Source organism: Lynx canadensis, chromosome B3, assembly GCF_007474595.2.
Source record: "Lynx canadensis isolate LIC74 chromosome B3, mLynCan4.pri.v2, whole genome shotgun sequence".
NCBI lineage: Eukaryota > Metazoa > Chordata > Mammalia > Carnivora > Felidae > Lynx > Lynx canadensis.
Window position 1 is genome coordinate 82,006,448 of NC_044308.2, and position 17,095 is coordinate 82,023,542.

The 17,095-nt window shown below is 40.3% G+C and overlaps 1 protein-coding gene across 3 annotated transcripts in view; it reads left to right on the top strand.

Moving 5' to 3' along the window:
• AKAP6 (A-kinase anchoring protein 6) overlaps positions 1-17,095 on the top strand; it is a 481,187-nt gene that overhangs the window by 195,336 nt on the left and 268,756 nt on the right. For all 3 annotated transcript variants that reach the window (XM_030318904.1, XM_030318903.1, XM_030318906.1), the window contains exons 3-4: positions 188-439; positions 9,664-11,430. In XM_030318904.1, coding sequence (XP_030174764.1) covers positions 188-439; positions 9,664-11,430 — 2,019 coding nt within the window. The remainder of the gene's footprint in view (positions 1-187; positions 440-9,663; positions 11,431-17,095) is intronic.

Sequence of the window (17,095 nt, forward strand, 5' to 3'; positions counted from 1 at the left end):
ATTAAAAAACAAATAAAGACAAGTTACCCAACCCGCAGTTTACCAGACCTTTTGGCCCTGGCAATTAGTGTGAAGTGAAGGAGTGACTTTTTTTTATCACCCCCCCCCCCGACCCCTCCCACCCCCTGCCGCCACTGTCCCTAGGTTAAGGGAAAATAGCCTTCATGTATTTTGTTTTTCTTTACAGGACATTTGCGAAGATATTTCTGATCATGTTGAGCAAATCCATGCCCTCCTTGAAACAGAGTTCTCCCTGAAGCTGCTGTCCTACTCGGTCAATGTGATTGTGGACATCCACGCCGTGCAGCTCCTCTGGCATCAGCTCCGAGTCTCGGTGCTGGTCCTGAGGGAGCGCATCCTGCAGGGTCTGCAGGACGCCAATGGCAACTACACCAGGCAGACGGACATTCTGCAGGCTTTCTCCGAAGAGACAAATGAGGTGGGTATGTGAACCCAAGTCATGTGTCATCACGTGTGACCATTTGAAGAATGTTTTCGGCTCAGAGATGTGGGATAGGAACTTTTCGTAGGTAAATAATCAGGGCCTGAGCTGGTCTTTGAATCTAGGTATAGTGACTGGAGGCTAGGGTACTTTTAATGTGAATAAAGCTTTAGACCAGAGTTAATTCATACCTGATGGTTTGCCCAGATACCACCCACAGTTGTTGGTACTCACCTGGCTTCTTGCTCCCCATTCAGTTATTTGTTAAATATTTATTGTGCACTTACTATATGCTAAGCACTAGGTGCTAAGAGTATAATAGTGATCAAAATGTGGTCTTTTCCCTCAAGTGGTCTAGTAGGGGATAGAGACAGAAGGACAGACATTAAAGGCAGATTGTGATTAAGTCTACATATTGCTACTGGAAGATAGAAAAGGGGAACCTAATTCAGACAGGAAAGTCCTTGGACCTAAAGGAGAAGCAGTATTAGACTGGGTAACAAAGGTAGAAAATCTTCTAGGCAAAAAGAATGGCATCATCAAAGATCCAGAAGTAAGAGAAAGAATGACAGTCTCAGAGAGCTATAGAAAGGATTGGAGCAAAAAGTTTAAGGGACCAGGATTACCTATTAGGTAAGCAGAGGTCAGATTATGAAGATGAAAAGTCATACTAAAACTCGTATTTAAAGAATTAGAATATATTTTAGGGAAAGAAAAAGAGTTTGGGGAATTGACATGATTAAATTCATGCTTTAAAAAAAGTCATTCTGGATGTAAGAAGTCAAATGGGTTTCAGAATTTTACACAACCAATATATTTGTATTTTTTTGTACTCATATTAAGGGTATTTTAAAGAGCTTATTGCTGTCACTTTTGATGCATGGCTTAAGAATGAAGACTGTGAATTTTAATCCAAGTGAACTCTCCTAACCCCAAATAAAATTGACATATGTATGGGAGCAAAGCATTGTGCTAACTAAGCAGGGGCTGTGGTGTGTGTGTGTGTGTGTGTGTGTGTGTGTGTGTGTGTGTGGATGTGTAGATAGATATGGTGTGTAGAATCATAGAATGTGTGCATATACGTGTATATAGTCCCTTGGCTCTTGACATCCAGTTTAGTGCTCTACCTTTGGTTTTGTGGAAAATATATATTATAGAGGTTTACAAGATACATAAATAAGTAAGATTAACAGGTTTTATAATGAGTGTTGCATAATTTAGTATTAATGTTTCAGTGTCTCCAGCAATATCAACAACAACAAAACATGTTTGTGCTTATTCTCATAAATGATTTATACTTGTTGATTATTGTTTTCATGATGATGCTCTTGCTGTAGCAAATTCCCTGCAGGCCCTGGAAGTTTATGAGAATCCAAATCTCCTAGGCTCACTTCTAGCTTTATGTCGTGTTCTTTGTTTTCATTCCGCTTTTGCTGCCATCAAGGCATTGGGGGAGGTGATACCAACTTCGGTAGAGCCCTGTTTTAATCATAAGGTGATCCGTTGGTGTGTGTGTTAGTGCCCAGATGCCATCCCTCCCCGGTGCGATCCCTAGGTGGTCCTTGATTGGGACTCTTGTGGTCCTGAGAGGCTATTAAGAATCCCAAACTGTCCAACTTTGCCCTAAATCTGGTATTCATGAGGTATATGTAATGAGGTAGAGATGAGAGTTGGGAAAGATTTTTCTAAATTCTGAAGAGCTCTATAGAAATCTACCTGCCATCTTCAATCTATATATTTTTGTTGTTGTTTTTCCTCCTTATGTGTTCTGCTGGCTCTAACATCCAGTATCGATTAGTCATCAGATCTGCCTACTTTCTACTAATAGAGGGGGCATTAGAAATTATTGGATCAAACCAGTTCCCTTTATATATTTATTTATTCATTAAATAAACATTTGCTAATCACCAACTCTTTGTTGTTGAGTGGGGGATAGAGCAGTGTTCTAGGATTTATTGTTATCATTGTTGTTGTTTTGTGGAATACTTTCATCATGTATTTGTGTCATTCATGAAGGGTAGCCCAGGTAATGATGAAAAAGCCATTGAGGCTAACTAATTGTCACTGGCCACTGTTTTATGTTTCAAGTTTATACTAAGTAGTATCCATTATGGTTCTCGCAATGTGAGCTCAACAGTTATTTACATATTTGATTGGAAACAATTTAGTGCATTTTCATATTTGGAATTCCTTAGTTCTGTCATAAATATGCAAGAATATGTTGTGTGAGGGATAAAGGAACAGTGGATTCTCAGCCATCGGCTTTGTTGACATTTTTCTATGAATTGAAGCACTGTTTCCATTACCATCCTTCCCAAAGCAATGGATACCTGATCCTATTTGTTTGTGCCTCTAGTGTGAATTCCATGAGACCATTTCAAAGACTGCTTAGTTTTATTTGTTTCTGCCAGCAAGCACACTGGGACTGTGAAAAATGGGAAGAGAATTGGGTTAAAATTCTAAGCTTCATCAGAATAAAGTCAGCTGTGGAAGATTTCTAGAATGAAGAAGGAAATGGCATAAAACAGGCTGATGACCTGGAATAGTAGATGTCCTTCCAGTGAAGGTGAATTCATTTTCTCTTTTTGTAAGTCAGTTGAGTTTCTGAGCCATATTAGAGGATAAGTTGGGAAGCTGAAAAAGTGGCAAGTTCTCTCTTTTCTGTCTTTGCAAAAACAAAATGTTAAGTTTCATTCTTGTATTTAAATATGAAGCAGACCATATTTGAAAACAAATTAACAAATGTTGTATTAAGATAAAACCAATCAAGTAAACAAATAAAAAGAACAGGGCAAAGCTCAACATTGTGTAAAAATGTGTTGTACTGAAATTTTTTATATTTCAGATACTTTGATAAACACTTTATATTTATTGTTTCATTTAGTAAAGAAGGTAAGAGATATTAAAAATAGTTCCATTTTATAGATGGGAAAAATTGAATCTAAGAGAGGTTAAGTGACTACCTCAGGGCATAAATCTAGGAATAAATAGAACAAAGAAAACTACCTCTTAATCAATCTCTATTATAATAATAGTGTTTTTTTCCTCCCTCTCTCCTCTGTCCCTCCCTTCCTTCCCACTTTCCTTTTACCTCCCCTAAATACTTATTGATTTCCTACTATCTGTAAGGCAGTAGGCAGTCAGAGATGAATGAGACCTGTTAGGAATCACCTTCATAATTTTGTTAGAGCCTCAAACAGTTCTGGAGGACAGGCAAGGATGGTCCCAGTATTCTTATTTTACAGATGATACTCTTGTATCCATCTTACAGATGACATGACTGAGGTTGAGGTAAAATCACACCAGTAGTGGTAAATATTAATAATATTAACACAATAGCAAACAGTGATTAAGCCAGATGGTGTGGCAAGCACTTTACCTAAATGATACTTAACCCTCTCTGTGGGAGTGCACTTATCCTTCCAGAGCACACACACCATCACCCTTTGTGTTCTATGAGCACTTGTCACAGGTCAGTTTATATAATGACAAAGTATACGCTAGATCTGAACTTCATGAGTGTTGGTACCGGATTATAATCATCTCTATCAACCACAGCACCTTATTAGAATCACTGTATATAAAAATCTGATGGGTTAAGTTGAATTAAATAATGAAGATAATCACTGCTTTAGGGATAGAAGACGGAGATACTATTTTAGGTTGGTGGAATAGGATCAATCTTGGAAATTAATCATTTGACTCATAATTTTAGCCTGTAGAAAATAGAGACTCTTTGAATTTATTTGTGTGTGGTTTCCTCTTGCCCACCAGTAAGAGGTCTGTGACTTTGTATGTTGGTAGTTGAAGCATAACAAACAGCATGTAGTGAGATTAGAGGAGGAAGGGGAAGGAGGGGCATATAAATTTTTTTTAGTGTACCCATGGTTAAAACCAGTAAATTCTATTTCAAACTCTCTTCTCAGTAAGAACTCTAAATAAGGGCACAAAACTAACCCTGATGTGACCATGGACACTGATATAACTTTGGGGGCTTTTTAATAGGGAGATATTCAAATCTCTAAATTATGAGTATTAAATCTCATATTCATTGGTAGCAAAATGCAGTTGTATAAAAAGAAAATGTCTAAGAAGACATTTGGAAGAGCTTCAATTAATCATGGGTGAGGAACAAAGCAAAATTTTGTGTTTTCAACTGGGGGCAGGGGAAGGGTTTCCTTGATGTCTGAGACCAGATAGAAGCCAGCAATAAAGTGAATAAATTATCCATCAATAAAGTGAATGCATTACCATCTCCACAAAACATAAGCTTCATCTGAGAAACTGCTTCATAGCATATGAAATGGAGGTATATTCGAGCTTAGACATTGCTAGGCACCCATGACACAACTCACGGCACTACGCAATTAAATGTGATATCTCTGAAGAAAAAAGGACAGTAAAAACAACGCTCATTCTTCCCCACCTCCCTATCCACCCGAGACTATTAATTACACACATTAGAAAACTGTCTGGGACGACTGGTCCAGAAGAAAGCAATGGGGCTAAAAATATTAGTATTACTAAGCAATATTTTAGGAAATGAAACTCATTATTCATCTGCTCTGAGATACTTCAGAGAACTTTAAAAAAATGCCCTCTGCATGGTGAAATCTACAAAAAGTACTTTTGAAGAATGTTCTTAGTAACAAACTGTGTTTAAAAAATACCTCAGGTACATGCTTATCATTTGGTCTTTAGGGTATGAAATGGATACTCTATATGCTGTTTTTTGTTTTGTTGTTCAGGGAGGGATTTTTTTTTTTTCACATTAAAAGTGCAGCATTATTAAAAATAGTTACCCCTGAGTGACACTCAGCCATGAACAGAAATCTTGGCCTGGTTGGGAACAGGACGGGAGAGGGTTCCCTTTGGAGCACTAAGTGTCTTTGAGTATGGCATTTTCTTTTCCAAACAAAGGACTGGCTAGGGAAGGGATCTCTAGGGGAAGACTTAGGAAAAGGCAGCCATACTCTGTTATCTGAGATGTGGTTTCATGCCATATATTCATCTAATATTTCTTGAGTACCAGTTATTTTTGAGCATAACAGTCTCCCTGATCTTAAGATACTTAAGACAGTATCTCAAAATGGAGACCAAATACTTCCCCAGGGCTGCAGTATTCTACATGGCCAGAAACAGGCACCTGACACTTGTAAGGGTCTAATTTTTACCTGAACTGTCAAATGTCTTTTTCTCTACCCATCATAGAAACACTTTTACTTAAAATCTCTTTAACCTCACTGAAGTAGCTGCAGTGCTGTACTTTCATGACACAAATGATAGAAAATAATGCAAATTTCAACTAGTTAGTAATTTAAATACCAACTTATGGGATAGCTTGGGAACTTAACTATCATTAATAATACTAATTTTGTGAAGGAATAAGTTCTGAGTACTGAATTAAAAAATTTAAAAATACAACCTTGCTTTTATTTATTTATTGTTTAGCTTATAAATTAATTTGTTTTTTAATTTATATCTGAGTTAGTTAGCATATAATGTAACAATGATTTCAGGAGTAGATTCCTTAATACCCCTTACCCATTTTGAGCATCCCCCCTCCAGCAACCCTCCAGCAACCCTCTGTTTGTTTTCTTTATTTAAGAGTCTCTTATGTTTTGTCCCACCCCGTTTTTATACTATTTTTGCTTCCCTTCCCTGGTGTTCATCTGTTTTGTATCTTAAAGTCCTCATATGAGTGAAATCATATCATATTTGTCTTTCTCTGACTGACTAATTTCGTTTAGCATAATACCCTCTAGTTCCATCCACATAGTTGCAAATGGCAAGATTTCATTCTTTTTGATTGCTGAGTAATACTCCATTACACACACACACACACACACACACACACACACACACACCCCACATCTTCTTTATCCATTCATCTGTTGATGGACATTTGGGTTCTTTCCATACTTTGGCTATTGTTGATTAGTGCTGCTATGAACCTTGGGGTGCATGTGCCCATGCGAGAAAGCACACCTGTATCCCTTGGATAAATACCTAGTAGTGCAATTGCTGGGTTGTAGGGTAGTTCTATTTTTAATTTTTTGAGTAACCTCCATACTGTTTTCCAGAGTGGCTGCACCAGTTTGTATTCCCACCAGCAGTGCAAAAGAGATCCTCTTTCTCCACATCCTCACCAACATCTGTAGTTGCCTGAACAACCCTGCTTTTAAAATATTTTTTTAAATGTTTATTTATTTATTTTTGAGAGAGACAGAGACAGAATGTGAGTGGGTTAGGAGCAGAGAGAGAGGGAGACACAGAGTCAGAAGCAGTCTCCAGGCTCCGAGCTGTCGGCACAGAGCCCGACGTGGGGCTTGAACTCACAAGGCATGAGATCATGACCTGAGCTGAAGTCAGATGCTCAACCGACTGAGCCACCCAGGCACCCCAAACCCTGCTTTTAGATAAGAATTTCCATATTACTCTCTTAAAAATTGCATAAAGTATGACTTTTTTTTGACTGGCTCATTCGTCAGTGGATTTGTCTTCTGACTTTGTCATTTCATGGGCTTAGTCCAGGAATGAAGCATAAAAGCCACACAATTTCATTTAGATAATTATTGTTGAGATTGGCAGTTAATAATGGTTTCTCATTTTGTACAATGTAATTTAGCATAGGGATACCTCTCATTTTGATGACACTTTCCCCCTCAATATACTTGATCAGTAAAAGTAATAATACAGTAAGTAGTAAGAGTGAACATTCATTGAGCACCTATCCATGTGCCAGACTTGTGTTTTGCATATATTATCTCCTTTAAAACTTACAACAGCCCTTGACATGGTTTATCATTTGCTTTTTACAGATGAAGGAAATGAGGTTTAGTGACATCAGGCTACTGGCTGATGGTCACATAGCTAATTAGTGTTGGAGCTAGAATTGGCTCTGAAACTTGGGCTTTTAGTCATTGGAGTTAGCTAAAACTACATAATCAGAGGAAGAAATTACATGAAGACATAGAGATACGTTCCAAAATATCATCATTCACCCATTCATTCATTTATTCAACAGATGTATCTGTGAATACTTACTCTATGCACATCACCATGCCAAATGTTGCAAATGTTCTCGTGAGTCAGCCATTTTTCATGTGTTTGATACTCTCATGGTACTTACAAAATAGTGGAGAAACAAATTAATCAAGTAATCACAGAAGTATTTATTTATAGTTTGATGTAAATGCTTAAAAGAAAAACAACATAGTTTTATGAGAGCTTGTTAGAAAAAATGCTGACTTAGGTGGGAGTTTGGAATTTTGAAGAAGTGAAGCTTGGTCTGAGATTTGAGGGGTGAGTAAGAGTAAACTAGTTAAGGGGTATTGTAGGTGGGAAATGTTCTTGACAGAGGAAATAGTATGTACAAAGGCCCTGAGGCAAAAGAAACGCATTATGTTCAAAAACTGAAAGGAGGGCATTGCGGCTGGTATAGCCAGGGAGGGGAGAGTGGCTTGAAAGAGTCCTCTACATGACTGTCCTTGGAAGGGTTTGGATTTTTAACCCAGCAGCAGGAAGCTAATAAAGACTTTAAGCATCACATTTGTAATTTGTAAAGATTACTCTAGTGACAATGTGGAAAACAAACTGGAGGAGGGGGTATGTCTGTTTAAAATAATAGCCAATGAATCAAAGAAAATTATGATATAGAGGTCAGAGTGTGGACTCAGGGTCGGAAGGCCTGCATTTAAGGCCTAGTTCAGCCCCTAGTTGTGAGGCTGTATGCTAGTTACATACCTTCTTTTGGCTTAGGCTCCTCCTATATAAAACAGGGACAATGGTACAGGCCCCAGAAGAAAGTTATTGCGAGGATTAAATGAAAAAGTAATAGTAGTAATCAACCATCCCCACTTATAGATGAGGAAGCTGAGGCTTAGAAAAGTTAAATGAGGCTTATTAGTATTTATCTGAATGTTGTGGGTACCAGTAAGGGGAGTAAGAGATAAATGCAAGGTGAAGGTGGGAAGGGAGAGAAAATTTCCAAAAGTAAAACAAACAAATGAACAACAACAACAACAACAACAACAGCAACAACAACCAGTGCAAGGTTCTAGAATGACCAGCTCTTGGGATAACCTGGCTGAAAGGACACAGGGTCTGGCGGCCACATGACCTCTGCCTTCAGTTTGCTCACCCGGTTCTTCCTCCAGGAGAAAAGAGGCCTGAAGGGATAAATGACCCTCCATGTTTTAGTTTCCTTCCTTCATCTCCTAAGGGGCTAGATTAGACCAGGCTTTACTTAGCATGGTAGGCATCACAGGATTCCAGGGCCCTTCTGTCTTCAGCTAATCATCCATCAAAAATCTCCCTGTTTGTTGTGTGATATTAGAAACTGTATTAGTGATGACACAAAAGCCTTAATCACATAATTAAAGATTAAAAATTAAAAATACTTGTAAAGCTATTTGATGGCATAGGGGGGTTTCAAATCAAACTAGGCTATCTTGAATTATAAATAACAAGGGAGAGAGGCACTTGGTACCTAACACACACAAATGGGAGTGGGGGCAAGAAATGCATGTCGAGAGAGAAAGAGGACAGGGACTGAGACGGTAAGGTTTTAATAGTCATTACTCTTCCCCAGGTTTACCTGTGTCTACCTTCAAAAGGGTGGGTACAAACAGAAGCTGGTCTTGAACTATTTCTGTGATGTATGCAAATCATAGTTCACCTTCCTGTGATTTGTGAATATGACAAATATATATGAAATATGTAGTTAACACGTCAAACTTAGTGTAATTAATTATACCACTTAAAAATATTTATTTGGCATCTTCTATAAGCTAACCACTGTGGTAGGTGCTAGAATGATAGCAAGGGGCAAAACAGATGTTCATGGAGATTTTACTCTTAACGTTACTTGGTTCCCAGAATATCATTACATAAGGCATTGCATAAAAAATGAATTATTCAATGAACGGTATGCTATTTTAAAATAGAAAGTTAAGGCAATAATGGATATTTTTGGCTTGACCTTGACCATTTCTATCAAGGCTTTATTCTCCAGATTAAAGGAATATCCAATATTTAAGAACAGGATACTATATAAAGCAATATAATTGATTAATATGCCTTTCTGTATGTAAACCAGAAGAAATTGAGACAGCTGCATTTTTGACCTTTACAGTGGCCTCTGCTGAGATTTCATTTGAACAGCAGTTGAGTGTAATTGATGTTGCATTTACTGAAACTGTTGCCCTTGTCTGTTTCAGGGCCGACTTGATTCTCTAACAGAAGTGGATGACTCAGGACAGTTAACTATCAAATGCTCTCAAAATTACTTGTCCCTGGATTGTGGTATTACTGCTTTTGAACTGTCTGACTACAGTCCAAGTGAGGATTTGCTCGGTGGCCTAGGTGACATGACCTCTAGCCAGGTCAAAACCAAACCCTTTGACTCTTGGAGCTACAGCGAGATGGAAAAGGAGTTCCCCGAGCTCATCCGAAGCGTTGGGTTACTCACGGTGGCTACTGACCCCATCCCTCCCAACTGCAGCGAAGCAGTCAGGGAGGAGAGGTCGCAAGTATCTCTTTCAACAGATGACAGAGGTGGATGCGAGAAAAACAGTGCTTCTACTGTCGAGGAGCCACCAGGCTTAATGCCTGGGACATCATCTTCAGGGGAAGCTCTGACAAATGCTGAACAACCCCCTTCTGAGGCTGTGAAGCAAGAATCCAGTTCCTCCTCCCAGCTTGGGGCAAAGAACCAACAGCCTCTGCCTTGTGAAAATGCAACTCCCAAGCGATCCATCAGAGATTGCTTTAATTATAATGAGGACTCTCCCACGCAGCCCACATTGCCAAAAAGAGGGCTTTTCCTTAAAGAGGAAACTTTTAAGAATAATCTGAAAGGCACTGTTACAAAGAAGCAGATGGCTGATCTCAAGCCTGAGTTGAGCAGAAGCACCCCTTCTCTGGTGGAAGCTCCTGACAGATCCAAGCTTTGTCTGGTGTTACAGTCTTCCTACCCCAACAGCCCGTCCGCTGCCAGCCAGTCATATGAGTGTTTGCACAAGGTTGCAGATGGGAATCTTGAGAACACAGTCAAAAGTCACATTAAGGAAATATCCTCCAGCCTGGGAAGGCTTAGTGACTGCCATAAAGAGAAACCTCGACTTAAGAAGCCACACAAGGCCCCAGCAGAGGTGCCTCTGTGCCGAACACCCAAACGGGGAGCCGGTTCAGGCAAGCAAGCCGAAAACACGAGGAGCTCAGTAGTGTCGAATGGGATTCCTTCAGGTACTTCCAACGCCACAGAGAGGCCAGAAACAGACTCCGTTTCCACATCCTCACTGGAGCCGTGTAACCAGAGAAGTTGGGATGCTAAATTGCCAGTGAGGTCAGAGTCATCCAGTTCACCACCTCTTACTCAAAGTAGTGAATCTTCTGCTGGCTCAGATAGCATCCTGTCTCCAGTGCCCCTTCTTTCAAAACACAAAAGCAAAAAAAGTTACTCCTCCTCCCCAAGTCACGTCACCAGGAACGGTCAGGTCGTGGAGGCCTGGTATGGCTCCGACGAATACCTGGCACTGCCCTCACACCTCAAGCAGACAGAAGTTTTAGCTCTGAAATTGGAAAACCTAACAAAGCTTCTGCCTCAGAAACCCAGAGGAGAAACCATTCAAAATATCGATGACTGGGAACTGTCTGAAATGAATTCGGATTCCGAGATCTACCCCACGTACCATGTCAAGAAGAAGCATACGAGGCTAGGCAGAGTGTCTCCCAGCTCGTCCAGTGACATAGCCTCTTCACTGGGAGAGAGCATGGAGTCTGGCCCCCTGAGTGACATTCTTTCTGACGAGGAGTTGTGTATGTCTCTCTCTGGTATGAAAAAATACATTGATGAGAAGTCGGAGAGAGCTTCATCCTCTGAGAAAAACGAGAGCCATTCTGCCACAAAATCTGCTTTAATTCAGAAACTGATGCAAGATATTCAACACCAAGACAACTATGAAGCCATATGGGAAAAAATAGAGGTAAGGTGGTCTTCTTGACTTGAAAGAGTTCCTCTATGATCTTTGGAAATAATGCTGGAAAAAGGTCAACCCCTGCCCATCACCATCATAAAAAGTGTAGCTATTTTTCATAATCCTGATTCCCCGAAGATAGAAAAGAAAAAGCCCAATGATCACTGCACTGTGGCAGAATGTGCATCATTAGGAATGACCCTTGTCAGTGCATTAGCTTTGTGTGGCGCTGCTTGGTGCAGGAATCTCTGTTGATATTGGTGACACCCATCATGACTCCTGGTGAATGGTGGGCCCCCTTGAATGGAACACGAAATAAAGCAGAACGGCAGCCGTGCACAGACCAGTACCTCAGGAGTATGTGAATGGAATATTGTAGTTGTCCTCACTGCTTTTTGATTGGTTTGTTCTAACCCAAGAACAGCTTACCATTCCCAATGTTAGCTCCCTATAGAAATAGACCAGATGTTTCTAATTAGGGGGGGAGACCTTGTTTTTCTTCAGTCTTCCTCCTCTTTGAGGCCCCTGTCTGATCACCACACTCTCTGTACTGTGTACCATCCATGGGCTCTGAGATGAGGTGGGGGTGATATCTTGGATAAATCTGTACTTTTAGAATGGGCTATTAGATGAAGTATTTGAGGGCAGATGTCAAAATTCTCTGGACTGAGCTCCATAATTTAAGCTGTGATTTAAGACACTGGATAAAAGTATAGTACACATGGACAGGCTAACCTGGAGGAGGAAAATGAAGGTGCCTAAAACAAAGGAAGAGTTAATGTCAATAGACAATAATAACATATATTAATGATTATTTTTACTAAGAATTTATATATTCAATCCTCACAACATCCCTATTGTATGGTTAAGGGGACTGAGGCTGAGAGAGATCAGGTACCTGCTCTAGAACCCACACTTATTAGCTAAATGCTCCCATGCCTCTCAGTAAGGAAGTGATCAATATATACTGCATGCAAATACCGTAGTATTGGAAAGAAGAAATAATATCAGTGGAGTTAGGATTTGCCTGGGGCGTTCTTGTCAAGTGCGAGAACTTCAGTGGAGTTTTGAAGAGTATGCCAGGATTTAGACAGAGAGGACAGTGGGTATTTCAGGCAGGAGGAGCATAAACCAAAACACAGAGGTGGGAACTGGGAACGAGCATGTTTATGGGGGGTCGGGAGGTACAGAGAACTGTCCTGACTGGAAGGTTTTAAACAGAAAGCAATGAAAGTTCCCATGTATGTAATAGACCTGGTTGCTACAAGGCCCTGAAGACCAGAGCAAGGCAGTTAGAATTTCCTCACCAGACACCTATGGAAACTTCTCTGAAAGTGAAGTTACTCCTACTGTGAGTAGTAATATAAGCCACAACAACTAATGGTTCCCGGGCTCTTATTTCATGCTTGACTCTGTGATAAGAGCTTTATGTGCTTTATTCTGTTTAAGTCATAGGAGGTAGGACTTTTTTAGGTGAAGAAGCTAAGGCAGAACAGATTAGAAAATTTGCTTTAGGCCTCATAGCTAGTAATTACAGAGTAAGGATTTGAACTCAGAGGCACCACACTTAAAAGCAGTGTAGGCCATGGCCTCCAATAGCCTTTCTGGAAGATTTAGTTGACAGGAACAGGAAGGAGGTCATGATAATTGTGACGGTGACCGGGGCAGAGATACTGGCCTGTGGCAGCCAATCTGAGGGACTTCTGTGTTGTGGGACAGGCAAGGGTGGGGAGGGCTGTTGAAGGAAGTGAGCTGGATCCAGAAAACTGGCTCCAGGCCTTGCTCAGTCATTAAAGCCTAGAGTGGCCCATGGATAATCATGTTTCGCTCTGGGTCTTGTTTCTTCTTTTGTAAATAGAAATGTTTTAAGCAGATAATGGCTACAATACCAACTTACAATGGTAGCACATTTTGTTTCCATTATTGTGTAAGGATGAAGTCAAGTGTTCAGCCTCTTCCTCAGAAGGAAGCATTTGGATGGGTAGCTGGCTTGAGGTGGAGGGGAGGCAGGTAATTTAAAAAATAAGTACACTGATGTTGATTATATGATAAAACTGTTAAGGGAAAGTGTCTTGTAGGGAGTTGGAAATTTTGTCCCAGAGTTGGGATATGAAGCAAAGGCTGAAAGAAGATTAAGACCCTTGGTCAGTCTACCCTCCCTTCCCCCTTCAGTGGGGCAGCTGCCAACCCCCAGGTCAGTTGACCTAGGATATCACATTCCAGCTTTGATCTACCTGTGGGCCCAGAGAACCTTTTCTACCTGCAAATGTAACATAATAACAAGGGTGTTAACCATCCTCTTGGTACCAGGCTTCTACTAGGCACTTTCCCTGCAGTAATTCTCTCATAGGATTCTCAAACAGCCCTACAGCATAGATTTTATTACCCAAAATGGACCACTTCTTTTTCCCCCTTGTGCTCCCACTCTGGTCCTAGCCACCATCATCATCTTCTGTCTGGTTTACTGCACTAGCCTCCTAACCGGTCTGTCTGCTCCCATCCTGCTCCCATTATGGTCTATTTCTAAGACAGCAGCCAGAATGATCCTTTTAAAACATAAATCAGATCATATCATGCCTCTGCTCAAAACCCCAAACAGTTCCTGTCAATTGAGAGGCCCCTGATTTCCTCTCTGACCTGATTTCCAACTGCTCTTCCTCACGGTCACTTCACCCCATTCCCACTGGCCTCCTTGCTGTTCCAGGAAGGAACAAGCTGGGCATGCCCCTGCCTTTAGGACCTCTGTCAGTTCCCTCTGCCTGCATCTTTCCATCAGATGCCCTCATTTCTAATTTTGTTAACCTCTTCTGTGTCTACTGAAACACCAACTTCTTAAGGGAAGCCTACCCTCACCATCTTTTAAAAGGTGTCCCCTGAACTGTTTTATTTTTTTCTACAGCTCTCACTGTATTCTGCCATTTTATTCTGTTTAATATGGTTTTTGTTTTAGTATGTTTACTGTTTCCCTTGCTTGAATGAGAGGTCTGTGAGGGAAGAAGTATTTATCTGTTAAGCATGCTAATGAATATAATGAACTTATAACAGTGCCTGGTACATAGTAAGTGCTCAGTAAAGACTGAATTCATTCGAATGAATGAATCCCATTTTAGAGTGGCTGAATCTGAATACAGAGAGACGAAATCACTTTTCCTAGACTTCCCAGCTAGTAAGTCATGGAGCAAGTCTTCAAGCCCCATGTGCTTTACTCTATTCACTAGATAAAGTCTTGAGAATAGATGAATTCCCTGAGAAAATGAGGATAGATAGAGAATAGAAGAGGGGTGATAACTGAGACTCAAGTTGTAGCCCAGCTATAAGGCAGGAACAAAGAATAGGCCCATCTGTAGGGACCAGGAAGGGACAGAGAGGATTCTTGGGTGTTAAATAAATGGATGGAGAAGGGATGTGAGATGGATATTAGCTTTGTTCTCTGCAAAAGGGAGATTGAGAAGAATAATAACAAAGAAAAAAAAAACAACCCTTAGATTTGGTTGAGAGTCAGTGAGGACCTTCGAGAAAAATGGACTCAATGAAAGAGTAGAAGTAGAAGCTGGAATACAGATGATTGAGAAGTGAGAGAATCATTCCTAATAGCTCAAGGAACTAGGTTGAGAAAGCCATATGAGACAAAAGACGATAGTTGAAAGTAAAGTCAAATAAAAGTTTCATTAAAAAAGTAAAGCTTATTTGAAGGCAGAAAAGAAAAGAGAGATGGAGGTGGCTGGGAGGAATGTGTAAATGTGGCACACACTGAACCAAGAAGGGAGGGAGTGTGCAATCTGTGGGGAGAATTCTGGCCTGATATAAAAAAGTTATAAAATGCTGAAGAATGTATCCTGCTTCAGACTCCACCCTTATCAAAGGGAAAGTGGGGTGTTTCCTCCTCCCTTCCCATCCCGAGTTCCCCTGCCTCCTTTCTGAGTCACACAGAACACAAGGTAGAAGGCACATAAAAGGCCACTAACAGTCTAGGGATTTTATGGGGCTGTGATAGAATCCCTGGGACAACACCCGAGTGACAAGTGTCCCAGATGCCGTTTAGGTTCCTGTCATTCCCCACCCCTCACATTTGGGTCCTTCTTAAAGTGGGCTGGTTTTGTGAATGTGAAAAATTTCTCTTTATTTTTTTTATTCTGTAGGAAAATTCATTTCTTTGAATAGATAATGTATTCACATGGCTTAAAAACATATATGTTTAAAAATATCCAGTAAAGAGTTTCTAGATAGTTCAGTCAGTTAAGCATCCAACTCTTGATTTCATGATCTCAGGTCATAATCTCACAGTTTGTGGGATCGAGTCCTCATTGGGCTCTGCACTGACAGTGTGAAGCCTGCTTGGGATTTTCTCTCTCAATCTCTCTCTCTCTGCCCCTCCCTGTCTTGTGCGCTCTCTCTCTCTCTCTCTCTCTCTCTCTCTCTCTCTCTCTTTCTCTCAAAAACAAAACATCCAGTAAAAAAACTCTCTATCCTTATTCCACATCTTGAGTTCCTACCCCATCAAAGGTGATCACTGTTGTTTTGGTTTATATGTCCTTTAAGAAGTGCTTTATACATATACAAGCAAATGCAAACATATTTATTAAGTGATATTTTAAAACCTAAGAAACAAGTTGCAGCCTATTCTTCTCTGCAAATAAAAATTTTTCTGTTAACTAATTCTGTGAGTTCCTAAGGGATGTCCCTTTCCCAATCTCTCAGTGGGAGTTGAGGGAATTTTGCTGAGACATGGTTGATCCTTCCAGAACCTATTGTGTAGATGAGGTAATTGAGCATTTCAGGTCTGAATGTTCACCTCCAACAGGAGCTTCTCAAGGTGTAAAATTAAAAGTGAAAAACATGAGTCAAGTTATTGAACCAGACCCATTCATTGCAAAACATTTAAGAAATGTTCAAAAAAAATTTGCTGACCCCTGCTCTAGAGTAAGGAAGAAAGAAGGGAAATGATTTCTTATCAGCATCTGCCAGGTTCTGATATAGGTTCTTTCATTTAACTTGTATGACAACCCTGTGGAAGAGCTCTTATTGGTCTTGTTTTACTGATGTTGGATCTGAAGCTCCAATGCTAATGACTTGCCCAGGGTCATACTGCTGCTAATATGAGAGCTGGGATTCCAACTGAGATGCCAGGACTGACCTGGTTTTCTCCTACAGACATAGTCCAATGCCAGGGGAGTTAGACAATAATCACATACCCAGATAAAATCTATTTAGAAAACCCACAAACCACTACTAGATTCATAAGTGAATAGCGTGACTTCTTCCTCATGACCTGACTAGAAATGAACTGCCTAATGAGTAGTCACTTGTTTAAGGTGAGCAATTTTGACACCAGATTAACAGCTATATGATTTGCAGGAAGGCTGGGAGAATGCAGTACAGTGTGGTGCCACCTCAGTGAAGCATTTCAGGAGATCTGTCCTTTGGGGTATAGTGCAATGTCCACTTTTCACATCACAGACTTCCTGCTCACACTAAGTTCTCAAAGCTCATCCTGGAAGATGTTACTCCATTAGGTTGAGCACATTGGTACCAAGTTGATAGATACATGACGTAACTGATCCCTTTTCTCTCCAGCAACCAGTGTCTTCAAATGCCAGTTTATGGCATCTCAACTAGAGTTCAGTGACCCAACTCTTGTTAGCATTTTATCTCAGACATCTATAACCTGATTTTA